Source organism: Schistocerca piceifrons, chromosome 4 (assembly GCF_021461385.2).
Source record: "Schistocerca piceifrons isolate TAMUIC-IGC-003096 chromosome 4, iqSchPice1.1, whole genome shotgun sequence".
In the NCBI taxonomy this organism is placed as follows: Eukaryota; Metazoa; Arthropoda; class Insecta; order Orthoptera; family Acrididae; genus Schistocerca; species Schistocerca piceifrons.
In genome coordinates this window covers 4,077,947-4,097,477 of record NC_060141.1, presented here as the reverse complement: position 1 = coordinate 4,097,477, position 19,531 = coordinate 4,077,947, and the positions used below count along the sequence as shown (strand labels likewise).

The window sequence follows — 19,531 nt, the reverse complement described above, 5'->3', positions numbered from 1 at the left end:
AACTTCTACTCATTCCCTTACTGCTTTGTTCTCATGACTTTACAGGCTTATTCACAAGTATCCCCACGGTTTCAGAAGATAACACTGCAAAAACCACAGTACCTACAGAAAGTACACACATGCCAGTGGATAAAGTATCTCATCTCTCCAATTTTTCAACTCACGTTACAGATGCCCAATAAGGGAACCACTTGTGTTGCAACCAATGTCAATAGGACAGTCTAATTCTTGCTATACATGTCGCAACACTTCATGGTCAATATCACTGACCACAATAATCATTCTTTCTTGCAACTCTTCCAAATTAAGTGGCAGTGGAGAAAGAAACACATAATTTTTACACAACTCCATAAGAATAAATCACATGTAGTTAAATTAGGTGATCATTGAGGCCACTTAAGAAGAGGGCAGTCACGATGGGAATCCACATTCAATCCAACACTAGTATTATGAAAAGTTAATTGTAATGTGTCTTAACCCTTTCCACTCCAATGTCGAGTGCCACTCGACATCGCGAAATTTGTTTTCCGCTCTGATGTCGAGCCTCATTCAACACTACTTTTTGAAGCTCTCAGACGTATTTTGAGTCTACTAGGCATTATTGCTGCAGTGTGCTGCCATCTAGGAGAACTAGTGTTAACTCGGTGTCAAACAGTAGCAGCTGTCTTAAGTCAAAGATTGTAATTATTACGTTCAAGTCCACGCGCTCGAAATGGCTAGTTCTTCACGTACAGTCCTTTATGAGGATGAGATTTTAGATCTTTCAGAGCAGTCTCTAAGTGAAAACGAGAGTGAAAATGATTTTGATTATGATAGTGATTCATTTCAAAACAATTCGAGTGACAATGTGCATGTTTCTAGGGATTCAGCAGAGGATTCATGGCAAATGTGGAGCGACACTGACTTCACAGATTTTCCTTTTGACAAATCAAAGTGTGGTTTTATAACAGAAAGTAGTTCTGTTCCATCATCGCCTGTCGGAAACTTTCAATTAATTTTTACAGATAACCTATTTCAATAAATAGCAAATGAAACGAATAGGTATGCTACATCAAAAATACGTAAAGTGACACCACTTCCACAACATTCTGCATGGTGGGACTGGAGAAATGTTACCATGGAAGAAATGAAATGCTTCCATGGTGTGCAACTGAATATGGCATTACGAAAGTGTAAGAACTTGCAGGAATTTTTTTCAAGAGAATGGTTACAATCATCCAACTTCTTTCCAGACTGTTTTAGTCGCCGACGAATTATGCAAATTTTCTGGGCACTTCATGTTTCTAATCCGACGAATGCTACACGTGTCAACAGTCAGGTTCAGTCACGTCTGAGTAAAGTGACAAATGTACTGAATTACTTGTCTGGCACGTTTCTCGAAATTTATTGACCATATCAGTATTTAGCTGCTGATGAATCTACAGTATCGTTTAAGGGTCATGTATTATTAAAAATGTACAATCCTCAAAAACCAACAAAATGGGGACTCAGAGTTTATGTAATTTCGGATTCATCAAATGGTTATATCTGCAGTTTGATACCCTATTTTGGCGCTGTAACAATTGAGTCATTGAATTCTCCACACTTGAATTTTTCTGAGAGAATAGTTCTTCAGCTGCTAGCTAATATCAGAAATGCTACAGGGCAATCAGGGTATCATTTGTACACTGACCGTTTTTATACAAGTGTCGCATTAGCTGATGACCTGTTGAAACAGAACATGCATCTCACAGGAACGATTCAGGCCAATCGCAAAAACCTTCCAGCTGCAATCGAGAAAGGAGCTCTGCGTCTAAGGAAGCACGAAATAAAATGCCTCCGCAACAACAAAATGGTGGTTATGGCATGGCAAGATAAACGAACAGTTCTCATGCTTTCTACAAAAGCCAATAACTCAGTGTCACTTACAGAAAGGAGAAACAGAAAGGAAAGGGAAGGGAAGAAATAAAGAAACCAAATGTGATTATTGATTATACTTCAAAATGGGTGGAGTTGATCGATCTGACCATTTTATTTCCAGTTACGGTTTTCTAATGAAAAGTCTCAAGTGGTGGCGAAAACTATACTTCTGGCTGTTGGAGGTAGGACTTGTAAACAGTTATTTACTATACAAGAACCACTGTGAGAAAAACAACTTGACAATACCGTCTCACAAAGCATTCCGTAAAAGTGTTATAAGAGGATTAGTTGCCGAAGAAAGAACTCGAGGACAGAAACGAGGACGTCGTTCAACTTCTGATGACGAGGAATGCCTGAATGGAAAGTTGCACATTATCAACAAGCTTCCTGGGAACAAGCATAAGGATTGTGCAGTGTGCTCAGACAGAAAAAAGAAAGGTGGCAGGCGTGGAACCGTGTGTTACTGCGAAACACGCTCACGAAACCCAGCTCTCCACCCTGAATAGTGTTTCAAAAAATACCACACAATGGAAAGTTTTGTACTGTAAAAGCTTACGTAAATATATGAATGAAAGCACACGTTTTGTTTTAATGTATACCCCAATTGTTGGCCAGCGGCCACATTGTTTCCACAAAGAGATCCACGCAAATCTCTGCGGCGCACTGCCACCCAGGCGGCGGTGGTTTAAATAAGAGCACGCGGAGCCGCCCTGTGTCTGCCTTACGGAGTGCAAAGGGTTAAGCTATGAATGAAATTCAAACAGTTTTTCTACTATTGGACAAAATTTAATACCGAGGAACGTGTTTGTTTGGACACTGTGACGCAACATACCTTACAAAACTAATTATACTGCTTTTTAACACCAACTTAACCCTCCACCTTTGTAACATAACATAGCAGCAATATCTTATTTTCTATCAACTGTTTATAAATACCACCTGGAAAACAAATAACAAACTTTGTTGCACATGACACTTTTTATTTATTATTTTTCTCTATAAAATTTGGCTGTTCTAAAACACATTAAAGATCAGATAAGAAAGAACGAGACTGCTCATATTACTAAGGAAGCACTTAGTGTGAAGTATTTGTAAATGACTGTTTTTCAACTTTCAACTATGCCTTTATGCTACAACAAGAGTCATCAAAACTGATCATCTCATTATTATTGGATGAGCAAATTATTACAGGTGTGTTCTTGCACTCCAATATATGAGGAGTGATACAGAAGAAACAAAACTGATGCAGCAAATTGCACTTACCAAATACATTCAATTACTGCTGGTCATCCTCAAACCAGATTTCTATATGTCATATTCTCTGAGGCTCTGCATGACTGTAGTAAATTGCATGTCCTTGGCCACCAAGTGATTCGAGCAGTTGTACGCTATGACAAATAGCTCCTCAGTAGTATGAGCAGTTATGTTTCTTTTTGTCAGAGCTTGAACGTTGCATCTCTAACTTCCAACAAATTTTTGGAGGACTGTTTCTTTGTATACACCAACTGAAAAATAACAATAACATGAAAAGGATAGATTGCTACTCACCACATGGAGGAGGCATTGAGTCTAAGACAACACAGTGAGAAAGACCACTAAAATATTCATGTTTTTGGACAAAGTCCTGCTTCCACATGGCCACTGTCTGAGCAAGGGGCCAGATTGTGACTCTGTGTGATGAAATCAGCAATCTGCTGGTGTGGACAGTGGGGATAAGGAGGCAACATGGGCAGGAGGGGCGGGGGTGACAAACAGGAGGGTAGGAGTGGGGGAAGAGGCTAGTGTTGCTATGTTGCCTGTGGAAGCATGCAGAGACGTGGTGGGGACACTGTTATGTGTGATTTTGAGAAGGTGTTGTGTTGGGAAGAGGGGGGGTTGGAGGGGGTAGAGAATGGGAAAAGACTAAGAGATGCCTTAGCAGGATAGGAGGCATGTTTAGTGTTGGGGTGTGGGTGATAAGTAGTTGGAGGACAGAGACTAGTGTAGGTTGAGGCCAGGGGACATTATGGGAACATAGGATATATTGCTGGGGGAGAGAACACCTGTGTATTTCAGAAAAGCTAGTGTCGGTACGAAGAATTCAGATGACGCAGGCCGTGAAGCAATCGTGAAAGTGAAGCACGTCATGTTGGGTGGCATTCCCAGCAACTAGGTGCTCCAGCTGGGGCCATTCGTGCAGGCGAACAGCTTGTTAGTTGTCGTGCCCACATACAAATTGGTATCAAGGTTGCAGCTTGTTTGGCAGATCACAGAGCTGCTTTCACAAGTGCTTCTGCCTCTGATCGGGTCGGAGATGCCTGTGACAGTACTGGACGGGTTGTCGTACCTGCAGTGATGAATTACGCCGAGGGTGTCACCGAGGCCTTCACAGACCAAAATTACCCTTCCACTCTTGTCTGGAAACACATTTCCTGGGCTCTGTCTCTCCAGTACCTACCTTCTCCTACATATCCACTGTCTGGTCACAAAGCAACACTCCTCTCTCCGTATCTCAGTACCACCCAGGAATGGAGCAACTCGACCACATTCTCCGCCAGAGTTTCAAATACTTCTAATCGTGCCATGAAATGAGAAATATCCTCCCCATTTCCCTCTGCACTCCTTCCACAATGATATTCCATTGCCCCATGAATATCCTTTTCCATCCGTACTGCACCCACGATCCCAAACACCTTGCCTCATTCATGGCTCATATCCCTACAATAGACTTAGATGCAGGACCAGTCTCATCTACTCCTGACCTGTCACAATTATCTCCCACCCGATCAAAGGTAGGGCAATCTGTGGAAGCAGCCGTATGATCTACCAACTAAGCTGCAAGCATTGTGCTATTTTCTATGAAGGCATGACAACCAACGACCTGTCTGTCCACACGAATCACCACCGCCAAATTGTGGCAAAGAGAGAGCTGGACCACTTAGTTGCTGAACATCCTACCCAACACGATGTGCTTTACTTTAACGACTACTTCACAGCCTGTACTGTCTGCATTCTTCCTACCGACACCAGTTTTTCTGAATTTTGTACGTGGGAGCTCTCCCAACAACATAAACTTCATTCCCATTAACTTGCCTGGCCTCAACCTTCACTACGTCCTATCCTCCACCTACCCATCACCTTTCCTGTTCCCAGTCCAGTGCTACACACGCCTTCTATCCCGCCAATGCTGTCTACTAGTGTTTTCCCCTTCTCTCCGTCCCCCCTCCCCTCCTCTCCCCCCAGCGTACTTCTGTGCCTAGCAGCCCTGCCCTGTCCCCACCATGTTCTTGCACACTTCCACAGGCAGCACTAGAACCTTCCCCCATCCCTACCCTGCTATCCCTCCCCCTCCCCGCCACATGCACCTCCTTATCCCTACTACCCATCCCAGCTGATTGCTGCTCATGTCAGATGCAGCTGCAGTCGGGCCCCAGTGTCTGGAGACAGTGGCCTGCGTATGCGAGTTGTGCTCGTGTGGATGTGTGAGATTTTTACTTAGGAATATTTTAGCAGTCTCATTCACTGTGCCTGTCTGTGGCTCGACACTTCCTGTATGTGGCGAGCAGCAATATACCCTTTCCGTATTGTTCTTACTCCACCCTAGACTTTCCACGGTTTGACTCTGCTTAAATGAAAAATATTTGTTTTTAAATGTTATTGTAGCAACATATTCCAACTATTATAATTCCTTCTTTCTTGGCCTATGTATACATCTTATCTAGCTGTAATGTTCTTTTTTGAAAATTTGATATAACTGGACAGATAATAAGAATCAATTCATGCAGTAGTGGCAGAAGAAAACATATACGAAGGTTAAAGAAATGTGGAAGCTTTTGGGGCCATTGGTTCCTTCTTCTGGCAGGGTTGAATGGGAAGGAAAAGGAATGAAGAAAAAGTACTGGCAATATTTAGAAATGTTGAGCAGACCCCGGGTCAGGGGAGGGTTACTGGATTCTGGCCTAAATCTCGACAGTCCCTCTTCCTTCCCGTTGAACCACTGGCTCCGAAAGTTGGCACATATCTTTAACCTTTGTATAGTGCCCTCCTGCCACCGTTTGGTGTGTGTGCGTGTGCTTTTGTGTGTGTGTGTGTGTGTGTGTGTGTGTGTGTGTGTGTGTGATTACATTATACCAACACACAAGTGTTTTGCTTATCATCAGAACAATGATTTGCAATCACATAACTAAAATATTGATTTTAACAACACAATAAGTAAATTTTAGGTTTCAAGCTATGTTGACAATTTAATTTTTCTCCACAATATCTCAAATGCAGACCTAGTTTGATTGGATTCTCGACAATTATCACATCTACGGACATAGTGAATGAAATACTGTACATAAATCTGAAATCATAGTCTCATATACCCAAAAATGTGCCTTTCATCAATTATACTACAGAAGCCAAAATCAGGTCTGCATTTTTATTTATGTGAACCTGCATCTTATAGCCTCTCCATTTCGATAATTATTTATCAAAATAGACAGTAGACCTGTAGCTTGTACCATAAACTTTCTATACTAGCTATTTTACACATCCCCTTATACCCTCCATGTACACTCTGGCTTGACGTAAATTTTTTCCAATTATTTTATTTCATAATCAATCATACATACGGTAAGTATTGTATGCTTGAGATGAGGAGCTATGTTTAACACAGATCTCAAATGATATATTATCTGTACTTAATGATTTACTCTTGTTACAAAAAACATTGTGTTAAAAACATAAACAAATATGATAGTACATACCAGACCCAACTTTTTCTTTCCGTTTTCTGTCTCTCGACTGACGATCAATAGCATTTGAAGATGAATGTTCACCCTCTCGTTTTCTAGGCTTGTATTTAGTAACTAATGTAGGATCCTCTTCCCGACATCTCTGTGTAAATGTATAAAAAATACCACATTGTTTTATAAAACTCATATATGATGATAATTTATGCATAACTGAAATCAATGTTACAATGGGAATCACAGAAAATACATTTGACATCACACCTCAAACATGTTCTCACAAATTTAAACTTCTGCTCAATACACACATAATGCCTATAAAAATTAATTTCAGTACCACAAACATGAGTCATCAGTCCCAATAACGAGGAAAGACAACAACTCACCAGCAGATGACTGATGGGTGATAGTTGCACATAAATGATCAGATAGATGCACTAGCTCTTGAGTCTGTATGCAACTGTTTGGTTGGCTTTCCATTCTGAAATTTCTCAAGTTGTATTAATTCACCTGTCAGGTCCAGATGGGCTATTCAATTGGGACTTCTATTCTTTAAACAAACAGGATATTGCTTAAGTGCAAAACCAAAAATTGCCTTAAAATACAACATGTTGGTTATGTGGGTAAAACATGCAGCAGGTGGCTCACAGTGAGGACAGTGTTTGAGGACAGGGGGGGCATGAATATAGTATAGCACTAAAATCTAACTGCTTTCACTTAAATGAAGCTCAAAAATTAAACTTCATTATTGATAAATGTCTATCTATAGGAAATTTGCTGTTACAGGAAATTTTATCATCAAATGTTGGCAATTATTAATATTCTTTACAACTATTGCACTGTCAAATTGGATGGAATATTCTTTGAAGAACCAAATTTGTTGTCATCTGAGAATGTTTCACCAGCAAGGCATTTTATCGGTAATTCCAATTTACATACTGTTATAGCTACAACAAATATGATTTAAGGAGCACTTTATAGAGCCAACATAAGATATAATGAGGTACAGGTTGCGCGTAGCACTAAACACTCAGAATGGACAACAGTAATGAAGGTTACAGAATAGGCCGAATACTCTTTTCCAATCACTTAAATAAGGAGATTCACCAGAGTGCGTTCAGCGGGCTGACCCAGGTGGCATCTGTAAGCAAAGCCTGTGAACTGAATGGATGTGAAATCTCTAAAATCATGCACATGGTGAGTGAAGGTACATCAGAAACTTATTTCTTGCCTGTCACACCCTTGAGAATAACATCGCGAAAGTATACAATGGTTTATAAGTAACTGAAGAAAGATGATATAAATTGTTAAAAGTGAAGTTAAAACTATTCTTGATGTGGGAGGAACATATTTGTTCATTTGAAATTAATCAGTTTAAAGTAGTGAAAAACTTATCAAAGCTTATCTACAATAAATCTCTGAGCATTTAATATTTATAGAATGACGAGTATCAACTGATGTGTAAACTTATTAACAAAAGGCATATTACAACCAGTTATAAAGACAAATTGCACTGAATATTACACATTATACTATGCATGTTATGAAATAATATCTGCAAATTTATTAATGCATCTCAACTGCACATTAAATATAAAGTGAGTTCAAACTCACCATTTTTACATGGAAAGTTTCTTGTATATAGAATGAAATCAAAGGATTTTTTCAAGAAATGGAGGCAAAAGCTGACCTGTGACCCAGAAAAATCACTTAAGTGTAGAAATAGCTGTGTTAAATACTGTGCTGTGTGCAGTAACCACAGACGTTACTCTTTGCATAAGAAAAGCATTGCATTATCTCCAATTTTTATTATCTCTTTTGTTGACAGTAATGTTAATGACTTGGATACTGTTCTTGTTCTGATAACTTGTGAATACTACGTATTACAACCTGATAGTACGAGTAAAAGTTGTATTCAAGGGAGAAATAAATGAGTGCTCATCTCCAATAAATTATTAGAAGAGACTCTACTGTAAATATTACTCTTTCTAGTCTTTTTCATAACTGTAGGAAGTTTCAGCCACAGTAAGTTGATGTGGAGTTAGAGAGACGCTGGGGAGATTGGCCAACGAAGCTGCCAATAAACATGGCGACTTTCGATGGACTCTAGAGCACACAAGAAGAAATCTGGTACAGCTCTTTACCAACATATTACAACACAACAAAACACGCGCAAGGCAAGTTTAGTTTCAATGGACAGTTCAATACACGATTTGAAAACCAGGAACACATGCTAGTCTTATCTATAAAACCACAAAATACAATAAATATAACAATATACCAGCAGAACCCATGTGTCCTCCAAGCCATTCAAAATGATTGAAGTGTAGAAAGAGTTTCCTCAGAACATCAAAGCTACTTACTACCACTGCTGAAAAGCCAGGGAGCAACTTTGGAGGGATACAACTTCCCTTCCCTCTGGTTGGAAAAGAGCTTCTGAAACTCTGCCTCCAGGACATGAAGAGGAATGGATGACCTGGAAATCTTTGAATAGGCTTAGATCGGGTGTGGGTAGGTCAAGGTTTAATCTGGCAAGATGGAGCTGCAATATGGGAAACAATATTAAGTGTGACTGTGGAGAGGTCCAGACTGTCCAGCAAATGCTTCAGTGTCGACTGTGTCCAGCCTCCTTTATTGCAGAAAACCTCCAAGCAACAGAAAATAGACTGGAAGTGACCAAATTTTGGTCAAAGACTACATGACACATTAACTATGTACCTATATATGTTTCTGACTCAAGAATAAGAATAAAAAGTTCACTGCTGTGGCTGCCCCGAGCACTGCCCACACTTAGGCTGACCACTCACCCATGTGGAGTGGGAGGTTTCAGGATGTGGCAGGCAATGAAAGAGGTTCCTGGGAGGGGGATCAAAAGGCCTCCCTGGTTTATCTGACAAAGACCCTGAGATAGATGCGATCACTTGTCATGTTTCAGAGGAAGCATCTCAGCCTGCAAGATCTGAGCATTCTCACTGAGGATGGGATTACTGTTAGTTGGGAGCTCCAATGCTTGTGATGTGAAGACAAAGCTCACCACCTGTAGCATTGTCGGCACGACTGATTGCGGACCTTTCGTACAGAGCAGAGGAGGGTTTGAATCAGAGGTTCAAACGGTTCTGTGACCGTGCAAGCTGCAGATTTCTCGACTTGCACCATAGGATGGTGGGGTTTCATTTTCTGCTTAATATGTCAGGGGTCCATTAAACACAGGGTGGGGCTACATGGATAGCAGGGGCTGTGTGGAGTGGACTGGGCAGTTTCTTTGGGTCAGAAGATCTCAGGAAACTACAGAGGGGGCATCAGTATAAAGGGGTACAGAGCAAACGCATGAAGGTAGACCTAGTAACAGCTCATATTGTGGTTGCAAACTGTCGAAGTGTTGGAAAAGATCCAGAGCTCAAAGCGCTATTAGAAAGCACTGACGCTAAAATTACTGTAAGTACTGAAAGCTGGCTAAGTCAGAGATAAGTTTAGATGAAATTTTTACTAAGAATCTAATGGTTTTCAGAAAGGAGAGATTGAATACAATAGGTAGCAGAGTGTTTATTGCTGTTAGATGTAGTTTACCCTGCAATGAAATTGAAACAATACTTCCTGTAAGTTACTACAGGTAGAAATTATACTTGACAGGTAGAAGAAACTAATAACTGGTTCCTTTATCGGCCACCAACTTAGTTGATGTAGCTGATGAACACTTCAAAGAAAACTTGAGTTGCACTTCACTTCAAACCAGTACCCTAATCATACAATTATAGATGTTGGCGACTTCAATCTACCCTCTATATGTTGGCAAAAATACATGTTTGAAACACCATCTGAAATCATTCTGAATGCTTTCTCCAAATATTATTTTGAACAATCAGTTCGGGAGCCTACCCATTATAAAGAGCATCACCACAGATAAAAGGATTAGTGACTAGCAACAATTCATACCATAAGATTCAAATTCACCCAAAATAAACACAAAATGTATCTATTTTAAAATCGGATAAAAATTGTTTGACACCTTCCAAAGAGAGATTCTCCATTTCCTCCAGACTAACTGTGTAAGTTAGATCAGATGTGGCTTACATTCAGAGAAATAGTATCAAAAGCAATTGAGTCATATGTACCAAAAAACTGTAACAGTATTATGAGAAGGAAAGTTGCTACTCACCATATAGCGGAGATGCTGAGTCCAGATAGGCACAACAAAAAGACTTTACACACACACACACACACACACACACACACACACACACAATTGCAGTCTCAGGCCACTGAAACCACACTGTGACCAGTAGCAACAGTGCATGATGGGATTGGAGACTGAGTGGGGGTAAAGAGGAGACTAGGACGGGGAGGGGAGGGATAGTATGATGGGGTGATGGACAGTGAAGTGCTGCAGGTTAGATGGTGGGCAGGGGAGAGGTGAGGAGGGAGGACATACGAAGCAGCAGGAGAGGAGAGAAATAAAAAGACTGGGTGTGGTGGTGGAATGACGGCTGTGTAGTGCTGGAATGGGAACAGGGAAGGGGCTGGATGGGTGAGGACAGCGACTAACGAAGGTTGAGGCCAGGAAGGTTACGAGAACATGGGATGTATTGCAGGGAAAGAGGGAAATTCTCACCTGTGCAATTCTGAATTGGTGGGAACATTCCCTGCAATACATCCTACGTTCCCGAAATCCTCCTGGCCTCAACCTTCGTTAGTCATTGTCCTCGCCCATCCAGCCCCTTCACCGTTCCCATTACAGCACTACACAGCCGTCATTCCACCACTACACTCAGTCTTTTTATTTCTCTCCTTTTCTGTTACTCCCCCCCCCCCCCCCCCCCCCCACTCAACGTCTAACCCGCAGCACTTCACTGTTCGCTACCCCCACCATACTATCCCTCCCCCTCCCAGCCCCAGGTGTATTTCAGCACATTTAAATATACAGAGTCACACTGGAAAATCCGGAATGGAATAAGAACGATATCATGAAAGGATGGAATAAGAACAATTTCATGAAAAGGATGGATTGCTACGAAAAGGATATGGAGGAGACAGTGAGTCACAGAAAGGCACACCAAAAAGACTGCTATACATTTAAGCTTTTGGCTAAAAAGCCTTCTTCTAAAGTAGAAAATACTGACACAAGCACAACTCACACTCTGGCTGGTGAGGGTCGTGCGTGCGTGTGCGTGTGTGTGTGTGTGTGTGTGTGTGTGTGTGTGTGTGTGTGTGTGCGCGTGTGCGTGTGTGTGTGTGTGTTTTTCTACTTTAGAAGGAGGCCCTTTGGCTGATACCTTAAATGTATGTATATCAATCTTCTTGTGCCTGTCTGTGTCAAGGTCTCATCTACACGGTGAACAGCGATCTATCCTTTGTCTGTTGACGCTTTCACCTCAGTATTTATAGTTTAGATGAGTGTTGGAAGTGACTACTTGTTGTTCTAAGTTCATTAGAGTTTGGGATTTATATCTGTGGTGAATAAACTCAAAATTAGCAAAAATGGAAACTTAACCCTCTTGTAAATAAGAGCGAGGAACTTTAATTTTGGTGTAAGGTTGGTGACTTTGACAACTACTGCCCCCCCCCCCCCCCCCTCTCCCACCGGGTAAAAAGGATCACACCATATGCATTTTTGCATTTTGATGTTCCCATATTTGGAGGGAAACAACAGACCAGGTCACAAACAGTTATTTTTGCTTGAGAACAAGAGATGGAATCTCCTTGAACACAATGAAAATGTGCAATATCCTAATTTACCAACTGCTATACAGTATGTATGTCACAGTGAACAGCTGCTAGTATCAGTGCTTCCTGAGGATGTGACAGTGACTGAAGACTACTGCAGTGAAACACGCAAAATGCAGCATGCCAACCAAACATTTCAAAGCCACAATCAATCAAATGAGGAACATTTTCTTGTCTCAAGACGATCACAGTTATCTTATTTGTGATTCAAATTTGTCCACGCAACAGGCTGAGCTCTAAGTTTCAGATTTAAGAGAATGGAATCATCTTTTTTCTGTTTTTCTTCTGAAAGTATGTCCACAGAAGGTGGCGACCTTATTTTTTTGCAATATTATTGTGTCTGCCACGAAGACACTCAGCGACGACTTCAGTGTATGAGCAATGCTTGTTCATAGACTGCAGCAAACTTAGTCTGGAAGCAGTACTTCACATAATAGGAACAAATTTCATTCTGTTATGACTGTGCATGCAGTTAATCTTTAGAAGACATATGATAACTTTAAACTGCTTCTTACATTTGTCTTGTATGAAAAATACGAATAACGCATGTGTGTGGAAATGTCAAGGAAACTGCAATTCATCTCAGCATGCAGCTCAAATACACAAAGCACTGCTACTTTCTCACTGTGTGGAGCAGCTGAGCCAGAAGAAAGCCACTATTATGGGGGAAAGAATGGCCTGCTCTGAATGAAATATCTACACAGAAGGATATGGTGAACACTCCTCTTGTTGACCACAAAAATGTCTTTCCAGATAACCTTGGGGATGTTAGTAACAAATGTGGACAATGGTTCCACCAGGGCAGTTCTCAAATCAAAATGCATTATCAAGACAACAGGTGTATCACAAGTTGTCCAACTACTGCAGGTTCTTAAGAAGTGACGTTCCTGAGGTAAAGCACAGCAGGAAATCAAGAAAGAATTATTTTGGGTATGACACTTTATTTTTCTTTCTACTTATGTTAATTATTTCTTTGATTCCTTTGTATATTTAAATACTTTTATTTTCTTTATCAGATACTTATAATACACAGGCTGCTAAAAGCATTTACAAAAAACTGCATTACATGAAAACTGAGGCTGGTACAAAAGTTTGAAAATTAAATCTGGATTCAGGGATGAATTATCTTATAGAAACAGAGTATATTGTTCTTTCAACTGAAAAAGACCTTCACTGTATTTACCCAACTATAATACAAGATTTTTTCCCCTTATTCGTCATTTGAAAAATAGAGGGTAATCTTACATTTGCAGATTAAACTACTATCCCGAAGGGCAAAGTTTTTACATTGTATACTAGCTTAATACAGGTGCCACCTTACATTTACAGATGAAGCTTTGGCAAATTAAGTCAACTGCAGATTTAACCTGAAGACTGCGAAGGGTGGGAGAGGGAACAGTAGCACCAGTCAGCCAAGCTCTAGGACGAATCTAAGGAGGGGAGTGGGCAGCAAATTTTGTTGTGCTGTCAACTGTAGGAATTTATACCATGTACCTTGTCTTTTTATGAACATCTAGCATGCTTGAGTTTCAGTCTGCCTGAATCCAACTGTAAACAAAATTAAACTGTCTTTAAAACTGGACAAATACTCAACAATAGTCTATGTTTCTACAGGAGACAAATCAATGTTAACAAAAATATATTCACAAAGACTACTTGAAACATGGCACAACAAATGAAACATGAGCTTCAACAACAGTGATGAATATGTCACTGCTCAACAGCACTGTTCATTTTTAAGACATGCAACAATGTTAACATTGTCTGATATGATTTCTGCTGATTCAGCTGTAAGGGGCGATAGAGGACATCTTACTGTTGTCATTTGGTCTCCTTATATTGTGTGCTGTAAGCACTGAAAATTGCACCAATCAATAATGGGTTTAAATCATGGCCATAACTTTGTTGAGAAACACGTATCTACGAGTTCATTGTTCACAACTGTTTCATGCATAAAACATGACAATCATTTTATGCTAACAGTGATTCATCAAGCAGAGGCCATAAAGAAGAAAATTTTGTAGGTAGGGCCAGATGAAGAATAAATTAAAGACGACCAGTTCAACTTGCTACCCTACGAAAGAACTGAAACAGGGAATGTTTCATGAACTGGAACAGCTGGTTGCTCAGTAGATGTAAGAGAAATGCAATGAAGGCTTCCCGATTATCCGATAAACTGTTCGAAGGAAGGCACTGGGGATAAGAGAAATAACTGCATGCATCATGGAATACAAAGCAAGTACTGGCGCATGTGTGAAGATGATGAAGAGGCTTACTGTATTTACCCAACTATAAGACGAGGTTTTTTTCCCAAATTCATCATTCAAAAACTACAGGGCCATCTTATATTCAGAGATTAAACTATTGCTGCTGAGGTTAACAATTTTATATTGTTTAATAGATTATATAGGGATCGTGTTACATTTACAGATGAAGCTTTGGCTATGGTGGCTACATGCAGATTTATTTTGAAGAAATTTTGACAGTACTGGGCAAATGATATTTTCGTTCAAACAGGTTCAAAATTTCCTAATATTCCGAACCACTCAGAGTATCGACGTTGCTCGAACAAACACGTAACACCTGACTCATGCTGAGCTAGTGCAAGTGATCCTTTATGCAAGGGACAACGAGAAACAATGAACAGTCACAACAATAATATCTTGCTATGCTTAAAATTTGACAATTTTGTGAAACACAGGAGGAAATAGCACTAAATTATACCATCTTACAAACTCTTTTTGTGTTTGGACAGGTTTGCAATAAAAGTTTTACCTGATTCTGCACCCAGATCAACACTTTTTTTGATTATGAAGGTCTGTAAATAAGTGGGTTCCGAATGAGAAATTTAGTGGTTGTTCGCATATTAGAATTACCAGGTCAAAATGTTATTGGCTTTTAATCAGCTTTAGAACATGGTGGTGAAATTGAGATGAAACAAGAAGGAAATTTAATCCAGAATGAAATGTCTAACACACAAAATAAAGTATATTACACTAACTAACTGTTGCTGTGACAATAAATTACGGCAACAAAATCTGTTATGGAAATAGTACCAACAGAAGTCAGTAGATCGACTGAATCAAGATTGCTATCTTTTATTTATATATTAATTGCTGTTGCTTCATATGACTTGCACCCTACACATAATTAGGTGGCTGCTTTATATCAATAAGATAGTTTGTAATTTGGATTAGTCAGAATATGTTAAAAATAAAAATGTCTCAAGGAGCCTCTTAGAAAGTAAAGGGGGTTAGGATCAGCTTATACAAAGGGTTGTCTTATAGTTGGATGATGATGATGATGATGATGATGATGATGAGTTTGTGGGGCGCCCAACTGCGTGGTCATCAGCGCCAATTTTTTCACAGTCCGATCGAGCCACTGTCATGAATGATGATGAAATGATGAGGACAACACAAACACCCAATTTCCAGGCAGATAAAATCCCTAACTCGGCCGGGAATCGAACCTGGGACCCCGTGATCCAGAGGCAGCAATGCTAGCCACTAGACCACGAGCTGCGGACATCTTATAGTTGGGCAAATACAGTAATTAAAACCACAAGCTTAAACTATGGACATACTAATTATATGATCTTTAAAGTGTTCTTACCACACAGAAGAACTGTTTGATATACTTTGCTTCTTTTTCACTGATTCGTATGCAGTCACCATGGTACCATTCTTCACAATTATCACATGCTCTGAAAATAGTGTAAATGGGTTAGCAATGTACCATTTGCATTTTAAGCATATTTACTATGATAATTTACTGCTTTACTCTATATGTAAATTATGTGTTGCTTTTTAAACTGTGGCCTCTAAAGAAAATGAAGGAAGGATGATTAGAGTCTAACATCCCGTTCTGTAAGTAAACAATCAGATAGAAAGCTATATAAAGTTATTGATACATTGGGTATGAAAGTAATTTGGAAAGACCAGATGGTACAAAGGTACCAAGAACATTTTCACTTACTGTTAGTACAATACTATTAGGTACTTACACACAACACTTCATACAACTTGTAAAGGTATAAGGAGCAGCAAGTTATATATATAAAAATGTACCTATGTATGTGTGAATGTTCCACCATAGCACTGGAATACCTTGAGGAATATCAACCAAGCTTTGTAAATTTGTTAACTAATCGTATGGAAAATGCTGAGGGACAAAAGGTACTGACTCACCATATGCACGAGGCTTTAAGAGGTCAATTTGCACGTAAATGAGACCAAGCATTCCAACTGCAGTGCCACTATGATGGAGTTCACTGGGTCCACATGTATTGTATTACATGAAGAACTTTCCATTGCTATGTCATTACCTTGAAAAATATGCCATTAGAGTACGACACCCACAGTATGCATAGAGGTGGGGATGTAGGTTTGAATGATGTAACATATAGAAATAATTGAAAACAGCTGATACAGTCCAATTTTTGGGGTCACTGTTTTATAATTTGCAAACTATACTTATAGTGTCAAACACACACAAATAAACTAAGACAGGTATAAGGCTTGTTTCACTTATATGTGACAGTGCTGATGATATTTGCCCACGGGTGTGGGGGTTGCAGTAGGAATGAGGGATCTGGGCACCCCCGACCCTCCTAGGGTTGGTGGTTAGACATTTGTGTAGGTATGAAATACGTGGATCAGTATCTCTCAAATTTAGTACACATTTCACTTACTATTTACAAAGAAATAGTACAAACTATACTTATAGTGTCAAACACACATGAATAAACTAATACAATAAGTTTAATTGCTTTTCCTTATTTAACATAAGATTTGTATAAAAAAGTAACCGATTTGTTGGTTAGTTTTGTAACACAGGCACAGGCTGAAAAAATCTGCAACAGACGTGCGAGTACAAACATCTTGCAGCAAGACATAAAAATATACGAGAACCACATAAGTGAACTGTGATGAAGCAATGTCGGTGCTTGGGAAAGAATAAAAATGATGCCCTGACTCCGACATCACTACTAACTGTAACAATTGTAAGCAGTGAGCAACAGGACACCTATGCTCTACCAGTCAAGGCAGCCCAAGAAATACGTTGTAAAACATGCTGTGTGCTTACCAGGGTCACGGGTTTGTAGGGGAGCAGCCTACTCACGCCATAGTAAATTCTCATTAGTCTTTCCATTGTGTGCCAGCCAGTCCGCTGTAACTAGCTCTGATGTCATAAATGTTGCGCAATACTTTAAAAAATCAAGCAAATAACCTAAAACATTTCTAGCATGTCAGGAGTAATACTAAATTAATGTGTGTTGAATATCAGTTTGATAACTTTAGCCATTTTCGAAATTTGTATGTTTTTCTGTAAAAATCATTGGCGCAACAGAAAAGAGCTAGAGAGTTGAAAAGTTATAATCAGATTCATCTTTCATAATTATTTGATAAAAACAGTCTTCTGGATCTCACAAATTAAGATTTTAGTGGAAATTCATGATTTTCTGGTTTTTGTCTTAAAACTTATGGAAGCAAGATAGATTAAGTAGGTTAATAAATAAGGCTAGAATGTTTATATTTAAGTAGAATGGAGATCCGCTATCGCCATGAGGATGTGAGAAGTTTCATTTGAATACCTATAAAACTATAGCGATAGCGTATCTCCAAAGGGCCAGTTCAGAGCTTGTCTACTGCGTGCAGTGTAATTAAATTAATTCTCTTGCCCAAAATATTTAAATTAGCCACGTCAAAATTTTATTATCAATACTTACCTGCGTGCTGAATGCACATTTAAATTAAGAGCTTCATCGGCCATCAGCAAGAGAAGCTATGATTTATTAAGTAACTTAAAGTGGTGCATTACTAGCCCAGCGGCTAGTCGGGAGAGCCGATTTGATCAGGCGTTCCCTTAGCCATCCGCACCGCGGCTTTATATATAAGAACGCTGCGCGAGGAAGCAAGGCCCCAGTTCTCTCCAGACGCTGAATAGCACGTCATCTGAGTCGCGCCGCGTCGGTATCATTGCTACAAACAGCCTCGGATGCCGTATTAAGTTACTCGAGATACGCGTAAACATGAAATCATTTGCGAGTGAAGTGTTAATTCCGGGTTGACTTTAATTATCGATCTTCTGTTTGCATATTGTCGTATTTTCACGTGCCGTCGCGGGACAAACATTCTACCTTTATTTAGCGTGGCGTTTGATGAAACTAATCATCAAGTTATGGCGAGCATTCATTTAAATATTCAATTTGGACAATTATAGTTGCATCAGCGCATTAGACTCTGAACTGCTCTGTTAGTTAGGTTGTGTGGATTCTTTTGTTTTTCATCTGTGACTTTCAGAATATACTCAACTATTTTAGAAAATCGTTTTTGATTATAAATCCCAGACAATCTCCTAATTCCTCAGAGCTATAAGCTGTAACTATAAGTGTATTCTCAGATGAAGTGGGCACTAGGAATTCTAATTACAGGCTTCACGTTTTACTAATCACTTTCTGGTTGCCAATATTGTAGTTAGAGGGCCAGTGTTGAGAACGGCGAAAGACAGCATAAATAACATTCTAAATAACAGGAACATTTAACAACATTTAATTCTATCCGCCGCCCCACAGGTTGTTCTCCGTCAAAGGTTGTGGTGAGCTTGCATGTGGAAGATTTCGAATACAAGGCCCTGGAGTAAGCCCAACAAAAACCAATCTGTTTCTACTGTTACTGGATGAGACGTTCATCAATTGGCTACGTAGATGGGACAGCTTACGTGAATTTCTCCATCACTCCAATCTACAATTTACCGTGCAGGTGGAACAGGATGGGGTCCTCCAATTTCTAGATGTCTTGGTGAAATGGAACCCAGATGCCAAGTTCAGACACAGCGTGTACAGAAAGCCTACATTCACTGATCTGTTTCTACACACCTCCAGTACCATCGCAACTCTCAGTGTGAAGGCACTTTACACACACTTGTTCATCGAGTTACAGCATTTGGTATTCCGAAGGAATGGATACAGCAACAAGCAGATAATGTATGTGTCTACAAAGTTTGGCACATGAAGATAGATGTTTGCAGCCAGGCAGCATCCCTCCCCTCTCCTCCTCCTCCTCCTCCTCCTCCTCCTCCTCCACCACCACAGTGGCTTCACGGACTGCAAAAGGGACAGAGTGATGGAGGGGTAACTACCAATGCATGCAAGACATTGAAAAAGGCAGCATCAGGAACCACCTCAAGATGGC

General features: G+C 39.9%; 1 protein-coding gene across 1 annotated transcript in view; it reads right to left on the bottom strand.

Moving 5' to 3' along the window:
• The window catches only part of LOC124794847 (CXXC-type zinc finger protein 1-like), a 92,879-nt gene that overhangs the window by 13,032 nt on the left and 60,316 nt on the right, over positions 1-19,531 (bottom strand). The window contains 2 exon segments of the mRNA XM_047258512.1: positions 6,630-6,759; positions 15,951-16,041. Of these exon segments, the coding sequence (XP_047114468.1) occupies positions 6,630-6,759; positions 15,951-16,041 (221 nt within the window).